The sequence below is a fragment of the Penaeus japonicus genome, unplaced genomic scaffold, assembly GCF_977035675.1.
Source record: "Penaeus japonicus unplaced genomic scaffold, GWHDUDI00000001_assembly GWHDUDI00000043, whole genome shotgun sequence".
NCBI classification, from domain to species: Eukaryota; Metazoa; Arthropoda; class Malacostraca; order Decapoda; family Penaeidae; genus Penaeus; species Penaeus japonicus.
The window spans coordinates 1,983,729-1,993,728 of record NW_028234445.1 but is presented as its reverse complement, the minus strand read 5'-3'; the positions used below and the strand labels follow the sequence as shown (position 1 = coordinate 1,993,728).

At 44.4% G+C, this 10,000-nt stretch overlaps 3 protein-coding genes and 1 long non-coding RNA gene across 5 annotated transcripts in view; 2 read left to right on the top strand and 2 right to left on the bottom strand.

Annotated features, from left to right (window-relative positions):
* Nucleotides 1–2,136, top strand: part of LOC147466578 (uncharacterized) — a 7,766-nt gene extending 5,630 nt beyond the window's left edge. For both annotated transcript variants that reach the window (XM_086535311.1, XM_086535310.1), the window contains 2 exons: nucleotides 106–189; nucleotides 1,060–2,136. In XM_086535311.1, the coding sequence (XP_086391437.1) occupies nucleotides 106–189; nucleotides 1,060–1,347 (372 nt within the window). In that variant the 3' untranslated portion in view covers nucleotides 1,348–2,136. The remainder of the gene's footprint in view (nucleotides 1–105; nucleotides 190–1,059) is intronic.
* LOC122246354 (uncharacterized) overlaps nucleotides 1–10,000 on the bottom strand; it is a 1,434,769-nt gene that overhangs the window by 241,212 nt on the left and 1,183,557 nt on the right. The window lies entirely within an intron of this gene.
* LOC122263496 (uncharacterized) overlaps nucleotides 1–10,000 on the top strand; it is a 1,386,165-nt gene that overhangs the window by 464,271 nt on the left and 911,894 nt on the right. The window lies entirely within an intron of this gene.
* The window catches only part of LOC147466573 (uncharacterized), a 277,312-nt gene that overhangs the window by 73,284 nt on the left and 194,028 nt on the right, over nucleotides 1–10,000 (bottom strand). The gene's annotated exons all lie outside the window — the stretch shown is intronic.

The window sequence follows — 10,000 nt, the reverse complement described above, 5'->3', positions numbered from 1 at the left end:
AGTAAGGGATAGAGAAAGAGGGGCTTTAGGTGTTATAGAATGTAATAGAACATGGGGGAGATGTAGAGCCTACATATGGATATGATAAGGTTGATCTTTTTTCAGAGACAGTTACGAGTGCAAGAACGGAAGATGAGACATTTACATTCCCTATTAAGGGATAGAGGGTTTGAGGTGGAGGATTCAGAGGCAAGTATTTTGTAGATCCCTTTAATAATGTATGCTCTCTCTCTCTCTCTCTCTCTCTCTCTTCTCTCTCTCTCTCTCTCTCTCTCTCTCTCTCTCTCTCCTCTCTCTCTCTCTCTCCTCTCGTAAATATAATGTCTATATATATACATATATATATATATATATATATATATATATATATATATATATATATATATATATATACATATACATACATATACATATATATGTATGTATATATGTGTGTATATATATATTTATATATATATATATATATATATTTATATATATGTGTGTGTGTATGAATATATATATATATATATATATATATATATATATATATATATATATATATATATATATATATATAATATATATATATATATATATATACATATATATATATATATATATATATATATATATATATATATATATATATATTTATAAATATATGTATATATATACACACACACACACACACACACACACATATATATATATATATATATATATATATATATATATATATATATATATATATATATATATATATATATATATATATATTTATACATACAAATATATAACTCTGTGTTTGTGTATGCACATGTGTGTGCATGCATGTGCGTTAGTGCGACTGTGGGTTTATACATGCTTTCATGTGTGTGTGTGTGTGCACATGCATGTGCATGTACAATTGTACATGTGTGTGTGAGTATGTGCGTGTTGTCATGTGAGAGAAATGTTTTTTGTGGAACTTTTAAAGTCACGAATAACATAGAGAGGATTTGAGTGACAGACAGCCCGAATGCAGTGCCTGTGAGTGTCTCAAATGCTCTTCTCCTTTGGGATTTGAAACCGTCTCAGGAGCTGGAGGCGGCGAGCGCTGGCCAGCCCTCGACCTCAGAGGCGTCTCTGCCACTCAGTCTTCTTGCGAGGAGGAGCAGGGGTCGGGGACCAGTGCGCAGCGACGAGCCTCCCCAAACAGCAGGCAGGGACGAGCCTCCCCAAGCAGCAGGCAGGGTCGAGCCTCCCCAAGCAGCAGGCAGGGTCGAGCCTCCCCAAGCAACAGGCAGGGACGAGCCTCCCCAAGCAGCAGGCAGGGACAATCTTAAACTAGCAGCCGCCAAGGACCATTCTTCAGGTGCGGCCTAGGGGCGTGACCCTTGCCGTGTTAGCTCGCCCTCGGAAGGGAGCGACCAGTGAGTTCTAAAGACTCTTCGGCAGAAATTGTGTTTGTCTTTTGGAGAGGAAGAGACAATGGAGAAGGAAATAGTGTAGTTTTCTTGCAACTTTATCTATTTTGTTTTCCTCAAAAAAGATAAAACATAAGCAAATGTATATTTTCATATGTTTCCTGTCTATCCCTTCATATCCCTATGGATACATGATCATATATGAGCATATCTATAAGTATTAGTATAACCTTTTCTTAAATGATACTAGCAATGCATGCCATCTCCTTACCTTATATTACTCTTATAAAGCAGAAAGACCTTTGGTTCCTTTACCCAAAGAATAAGCTTTATGTTTATTACATGTTTATTACTAATTTCATTCCCAACGGGACAAAGAGATTTGCTCATTTCAGCTTCGTGTTAATGTTCAAGCATTTCCTCTACAAATGAGAGTCCAAGGCCATGTACCTGAGAACCCCCTTTGCACTGAGTACTCGCATATACTTATTAGATGATAATGAATCATTTGCACTTAATACTCAATAGATAATACCTATACCTATTTTGCCTCACAGCCTCTTTGGGGAGACCGGGAACGTGTAGACTGCCCATGAACATGCGTTTGATTTTTTCTGAACCTATTTTGTCCTGTGGCGTAATAGGTTCTGTAACGGAATCAGTTCTGAATGAAAGGAATGGAAATCTCTGTTGCGTGTTTCAAGACTCTCAATATCTTGTTTTTCATATCAATAAAATTGGGTGAATATGTTCTGTTTTCTTGGCTTTTTCCTATTTGCCACTTCTGTATTCCTACTTTTCTTACAACTTTTGTTTATTACTATTAATTTTTAAATAATGATCATCTATTTAGTTTAATCCACTTTTTAGAGTGGATCATTATTTGATAAATAATTTGCAACATTAAAATATTATGATTAAAGAAATTCAAATTAATTAAGATAAAAAAAGAATGCATTTATATTTTTACTTCAGTTACTTACCTGTCTATCTGTCTCCCTATCTTTCTGTCTTTCTAACTATCTTTCTTCCTCTACAACTATCTTCATATCTCTCTATCGTATCCCTCTTTCTTCCTATCTCTCTATCTTTTTTATCTGACTCTCCTCCTATTCCTCTCTATTCCTACTTCCTCGTTCGAACTATGTTTCTCCATACCTCTTTATACTTACACACAGCATATAACTACTTCCTCCTCCTCCTCCCCTTCCACCATATCTTCCTCTTCCTCCTACATTTTCCCTTCTCCGCTTCTTCCCGTTTCTTTTCTCCCCTTCCTCCTTCCCCCTTATTTTCCTCTTTCTCCTACTTTTTCCCTTCTCCCTTTCCTTTTTATATTCCTCTTCCTCCGCATTCACTCCTCCCCTTCGTCTTTATCTTCTGTCTCTTAGTTTTTTCCCTTCTCCACCTGCAACTCTTTCTCTTCTCCTCCCCTTCCCTCTTATCTTCCTCTTCCTCTTTCTCTTTCCCTTCTCAACTCCTCTTCTTTTTCTTCTCCCCCTCGATCTTATCTTTTTCTTCCTCATCCTCTTTCCCATCTCATTATCTTCTACCTTATCTTCCTCCTCCTTTGCTTTCTCTTCTCCTATCCATCCCTCCCTTCCCCTTCCCCCTCTTCCCTTCTCTTCCCTTCCTCCTTCTCTTCCTCCCCCTCCCCTTTATCTTCCCCTTTCTCCTCCTCTTTCCCTTCCTCCTTATCATCCCCCTCCCCCTTATCTTCCCCTTCCACCTCCCTCTTTCTCTTCTCCTTCCCTTCCTCCTTCTCATCCCCCTCCCCCTTATCTTCCTCTTTCCCTTCTCCTTCTCTTCCTCCTCCCCCTCCCCCTTATCTTCCCCTTCCACCTCCCTCTTTCTCTTCTCCTTCCCTTCCTCCTTCTCATCCCCCTCCCCTTTATCTTCCCCTTTCTCCTCCTCTTTCCCTTCTCCTTCCCTTCCTCCTTCTCATCCCCCTCCCCCTTATCTTCCCCTTCCACCTCCCTCTTTCTCTTCTCCTTCCCTTCCTCCTTCTCATCCCCCTCCCTCTTTCTCTTCTCCTTCCCTCTTCCCCTCTCCTTCCTCTTCCTCTCATCCCCCTCCCTCTTATCTTCCCTTCCACTCCTCTCCCTCCCACTCTCCTTCCCTTCCTCCTCCCCCTCCCCTCTCTCTTCCCCTTCCACCTCCCTCTTTCTCTTCTCCTTCCCTTCCTCCTTCTCATCCCCCTCCCCCTTATCTTCCCCTTCCACCTCCCTCTTTCTCTTCTCCTTCCCTTCCTCCTTCTCATCCCCCTCCCCCTTATCTTCCCCTTCCACCTCCCTCTTTCTCTTCTCCTTCCCTTCCTCCTTCTCATCCCCCTCCCCCTTATCTTCCCTTCCCCTCCCTCCTCTTCCTCTTCTCCTTCCCTTCCTCCTTCTCATCCCCCTCCCTCTTATCTTCCCCTTCCACCTCCCTCTTTCTCTTCTCCTTCCCTTCCTCCTTCTCATCCCCCTCCCTCTTATCTTCCCCTTCCACCTCCCTCTTTCTCTTCTCCTTCCCTTCCTCCTTCTCATCCCCCTCCCCCTTATCTTCCCCTTCCACCTCCCTCTTTCTCTTCTCCTTCCCTTCCTCCTTCTCATCCCCCTCCCCCTTATCTTCCCCTTCCACCTCCCTCTTTCTCTCTCCTTCCCTTCCTCCTTCTCATCCCCCTCCCCTTATCTTCCCCTTCCACCTCCCTCTTTCTCTTCTCCTTCCCTTCCTCCTTCTCATCCCCCTCCCCCTTATCTTCCCCTTCCACCTCCCTCTTTCTCTTCTCCTTCCCTTCCTCTTTCCCCCCCCCTCCCCCTTATCTTCCCCTTCCACCTCCCTCTTTCTCTTCTCCTTCCCTTCCTCCTTCTCATCCCCCTCCCCCTTATCTTCCCCTTCCACCTCCCTCTTTCTCTTCTCCTTCCCTTCCTCCTTCTCATCCCCCTCCCTCTTATCTTCCCCTTCCACCTCCCTCTTTCTCTTCTCCTTCCCTTCCTCCTTCTCATCCCCCTCCCTCTTATCTTCCCTTTCCCCTTCCTCTTTCCCACCCCTCCCCCTTCTCTTCCCCTTCCACCTCCCTCTTTCTCTTCTCCTTCCCTTCCTCCTTCTCATCCCCCTCCCCCTTCTCTTCCCCTTCCACCTCCCTCTTTCTCTTCTCCTTCCCTTCCTCCTTCTCATCCCCCTCCCTCTTATCTTCCCTTTCCCCTTCCTCTTTCCCACCCCTCCCCCTTCTCTTCCCCTTCCACCTCCCTCTTTCTCTTCTCCTTCCCTTCCTCCTTCTCATCCCCCTCCCTCTTATCTTCCCTTTCCCCTTCCTCTTTCCCACCCCTCCCCCTTCTCTTCCCCTTCCACCTCCCTCTTTCTCTTCTCCTTCCCTTCCTCCTTCTCATCCCCCTCCCTCTTATCTTCCCTTTCCCCTTCCTCTTTCCCACCCCTCCCCCTTCTCTTCCCCTTCCACCTCCCGCTTTCTCTTCTCCTTCCCTTCCTCCTTATCATCCCCCTCCCCCTTATCTTCCCCTTCCACCTCCCTCTTTCTCTTCTCCTTCCCTTCCTCCTTCTCATCCCCCTCCCTCTTATCTTCCCTTTCCCCTTCCTCTTTCCCACCCCTCCCCCTTCTCTTCCCCTTGTCCTGTGGCGTAATAGGTTCCGTAACGGAATCAGTTCTGAATGAAAGGAATGGAAATCTCTCTTGCGTGTTTCAAGACTCTCGATATCTTGTTTTTCATATCAATAAAATTGGGTGAATATGTTCTGTTTTCTTGGCTTTTGCCACTTCTGTATTCCTATTTTTCTTACAACTTTTATTTATTATTATTATTATTTTTTAGATAATTTTAATTCATTCAGTTTAATCCACTATTTAGAGTGGATCATCAATTGATAAATCATTTGCAACATTAACAAATTATAATTAAATTAAGTCAAATTAAGATTTTAAAAAATGTGAATCCATTTATAATTTTACTTCGGTTACTTGTCTGTTGTATTAAGACATCTACTTACCTGTCTTTCTGTCTCCCTATCTTTCTGCCTTTCTAAATATCTCTTTATCTCTCTTCTCTATATCTCTACCTTCTTATCTGTCTTTCTTCCTCTACATCTATCTTCATATCTCTCTATCTTATCCCTCTTTCTTCCTATCTCTCTTTTTTTATCTGACTCTCTTCTTATTCCTCTCTATTCCTATCTCCACTTTCGATCTATCTTTCTGTATACCTCTTTATATTTACACACAGCATATAACTACTTCCTCTTCCTCTTCCTCTTTCCCTTCTCCACCTCCTCTTCTTTCTCTCCTCCTCTCTCTCCATCTTATCTTCCTCCTCCTCCTTCTCTTTCCCATCTCATTACCTTCTACCTTATCTGCCTCTTCCTTCGCTTTCTCTTCTCATCCCCTTCCTCCTTCCCCTCCTCCCCTTTATCTTCCTGTTCACCCTCCTTTTTTTCATTCCTCCTTCCCATCCCCCTCCCCCTTCTCTTCCCCTTCCTCCTACCTCTTTCCCTTCTCCTTCCCTTCTTCCTTCTTATTTCCCTCCCCCTTATTTTCCTCTTTCCTTTCTCTTTCCCACCCCCTCCCCCTTCCTCTTCCCTCTTTCCCTTCTCCTTCCCCTCCCCCTTATCTTCCTCTTCCCCTTCCTCCTTCCCTTCCGTGTCCTTTTTCCTGTGTTCGTTTCCGCCTCGAATCTCCAGTTTGTCTAGCGGCTGCATTTGCTAACGGAAGGCCCGAGGCATAGAAAGTGATTTAAGGATTCATACTTAAGAAGGACACAGAGAGAACCTAGGGCAGATCAAGGCAGATCAGGTCAGGCAGACAGACAGACAAGAGAACAGGCAGAGCGAACAGTCCACAATAAAGACCCTAGGGCAGATCAAGGCAGATCAGGTCAGACAGACAGACAGACAGACAAGAGAACAGGCAGAGCGAACAGTCCACAATAAAGACCCTAGGGCAGATCAAGGCAGATCAGGTCAGACAGACAGACAGACAAGAGAACAGGCAGAGCGAACAGTCCACAATAAAGACCCTAGGGCAGATCAAGGCAGATCAGGTCAGACAGACAGACAAGAGAACAGGCAGAGCGAACAGTCCACAATAAAGACCCTAGGGCAGATCAAGGCAGATCAGGTCAGACAGACAGACAGACAGACAGACAAGAGAACAGGCAGAGCGAACAGTCCACAATAAAGACCCTAGGGCAGATCAAGGCAGATCAGGTCAGACAGACAGACAGACAAGAGAACAGGCAGAGCGAACAGTCCACAATAAAGACCCTAGGGCAGATCAAGGCAGATCAGGTCAGACAGACAGACAGACAGACAGACAAGAGAACAGGCAGAGCGAACAGTCCACAATAAAGACCCTAGGGCAGATCAAGGCAGATCAGGTCAGACAGACAGACAGACAAGAGAACAGGCAGAGCGAACAGTCCACAATAAAGACCCTAGGGCAGATCAAGGCAGATCAGGTCCGAACAGGCAGAGCGAACAGTCCACAATAAAGACCATGGCACGTGAACGTCTGTCTGTTATCCACCGAACTCACAACCAGGGCATCGAGTGCTTTACAACTGCTACAGCGGTTACAACACTGCTCCCAGTGGTGGGTTACAACACTGCTCCCAGTGGTGGGTTACAACACTGCTCCCAGTGGTGGGTTACAACACTGCTCCCAGTGGTGGGTTACAACACTGCTCCCAGTGGTGGGTTACAACACTGCTCCCAGTGGTGGGTTACAACTGGCGGCACAAGCGGGTTACACACACACAGAGTGACAAATAGACATGCATGCAGCTTCCCCTGAGAGAGAGAGAGAGAGAGAGGATGAATGAGGTGGATGGGAGGGCGGGAGAGAAAGCGAGCGAGCGAGAGAAAGAGAGAGAGAGAGAGAGAGGATGAATGAGGTGGATGGGAGGGCGGGAGAGAAAGCGAGCGAGCGAGAGAAAGAGAGAGAGAGAGAGAGAGAGAGGATGAATGAGGTGGATGGGAGGGCGGGAGAGAAAGCGAGCGAGCGAGAGAAAGAGAGAGAGAGAGAGAGAGAGGATGAATGAGGTGGATGGGAGGGCGGGAGAGAAAGCGAGCGAGCGAGAGAAAGAGAGAGAGAGAGAGAGAGAGAGATCACTCATTTTATCATTGTTGGTTCCTGCCAGTGAACCAGTGTCAAAGACATAAATAACAGAATATACGTATTAAAAAATAAATAAATAAATAAAAACAATGATGGAGAAAAACGTTTTTTTGTGGAACTTTTAAAGTCACGAATAACATGGAGAGGATTTGAGTGACAGACAGCCCGAATGTAGTGCCTGTGAGTGTCTCAAATGCTCTTCTCCTTTAGGATTTGAAACCGTCTCAGGAGCTGGGGGCGGCGAGCGCTGGCCAGCCCTCGACCTCAGAGGCATCTCTGCCACTCAGTCTTCTTGGGAAGAGGAGCAGGGGTCAGGGACCAGTGCGACGTTCCTCCCCAAGCAGCAAGCAGGGTCGAGCCTCCCCAAGCAGCAGGCAGGGACGAGCCTCCCCAAGCAGCAGGCAGGGACAATCTTAAACTAGCAGCCGCCAAGAACCATTCTTCAGGTGCGGCCTAGGGGCGTGACCCTTGCCGTGTTAGCTCGCCCTCGGAAGGGAGCGACCAGTGAGCTCTAAAGACTTTTCGGCAGAAATTGTGTTTGTCTTTTGGAGAGGAAGAGAAAATGGAGAAGGAGATAGTGTAGTTTTCTTTCAACTTTTTCTCTCTTGTTTTCCCTCAAGAAGATAAAACATAAGCAAATGTATATTTTCATATGTTTCCTGTCTATCCTTTCATATCCCTATAGATACATGATCATATATGAGCATATCTATAAGTATTAGTATAACCTTTTCTTGAATGATACTAGCAATGCATGCCATCTCCTTACCTTATGTTACTCTTCTAAAGCAGAAAGACCTCTGGTTCCTTTACCCAAAGAATAACCTTTATGTTTATTACATGTTTATTACTCATTTCATTCTCAACGGGACAAAGAGATTTGCTCATTTCAGCTTCGTGTTAATGTTCGAGTATTTCCTCTACAAGTGAGAGTCCAAGGCCATGTACCTGAGAACCCCCTTTGCACTGAGTACTCGCATATACTTATTAGATGATATTGAATCATTTGCACTTAATACTCAATAGATAATACCTATACCTATTTTGCCTCACAGCCTCTTTGGGGAGACCGGGAACGTGTAGACTGCCCATGAACATGTGTTTGATTTTTTCTGAACCTATTTTGTCCTGTGGCGTAATAGGTTCCGTAACGGAATCAGTTCTGAATGAAAGGAATGGAAATCTCTCTTGCGTGTTTCAGGACTCTCGATATCTTGTTTTTCATATCAATAAAATTGGGTGAATATGTTCTGTTTTCTTGGCTTTTGCCACTTATGTATTCCTATTTTTTTACAACTTTTATTTATTTATTATTATTTTTTAGATAATTATCATTCATTTAGTTTAATCCACTGTTTAGAGTGGATCATCAATTGATAAATCATTTGCAACATTAAAAAGTAAGTTTAAATTAAATTAAATTCATTAAGATAAAAAAAAAAAAATGCGTTTATATTTTACTTCACTTACTTGTCTGTTTTATTAAGACATCTACTTGTCTCCCTATCTTTCTGTCTTTCTATCTTTCTATCTCTCTTGTCTATATCTCTTTCTTCCTATCTATCTTTCTTCCTCTACATCTATCTTCATATCTCTCTATCTTATCCCTCTTTCTTCCTATCTCTCTATCTCTCTTTCTTTTTTATCTGATTCTCTTCTTATTCCTCTCTATTCCTATCTCCTCTTTCGATCTATGTTTCTCCATACCTCTTTATATTTACACACAGCATATAACTACTTCCTCTTCCTCCTCCTCCCCTTCCTCCTACATTTTCCCTTCTCCACATCTTTCTTCCCCCTTATTTTCCTCTTTCTCCTACGTTTTCCCTTCTCCCTTTCCTCTTTATCTTCCTCTTCCTCCGCATTCACACCTCCCCTTCGTCCTTATCTTCTTCATCTTAGTTTTTCTCCTCTCCACCTCCTCTTTCTCTTCTCCTCCCTCTTATCTTCCTCCTCCTCCTCTTTCCCATCTCATTACCTTCTACCTTATCTGCCTCTTCCTTCGCTTTTTCTTTCCATCCCATCCCCCTCCTTCTCTTCCCCTTTCTCCTCCCTCTTTCCCTTCACTTTCCCCTCCTCCTTATCTTCCTCTTTCCCTTCTCCTTCCCTTCCCCTCCCCCTCCCCCACCCCCTCCCCCATATCTTCCCCTTCTTCCTCCTCTCTCCCTTCCCCCCTTCCTCCTTCCCCCTTATCTTGTTTTTTCCCTTCTCCTTCCTTCCCTCTTCCTCCCCCCCCCCCATATCTTCCCCTTCCTCCTCCCTTTTTTCCCTTCTCCTTCCCTCCCTCTTCCTCCTCCCCCTCCCCCTATCTTCCCCTTCCTCCTCCCTTATTTCCCTTCTCCTTCCCTTCTTCCATCCTACCCACTCCACCTTATCTTCCCCTTCCTCCTCCCTCTTTCCCTTCCCCCTTCCCTCCTACATTCCTCCTTCACCTCTTATTGATGACCATTGTCCTTTCTTCTCAATATTCCTGAATTGAAGTTAAATGATCCAGTGAGTCATTTTAGCT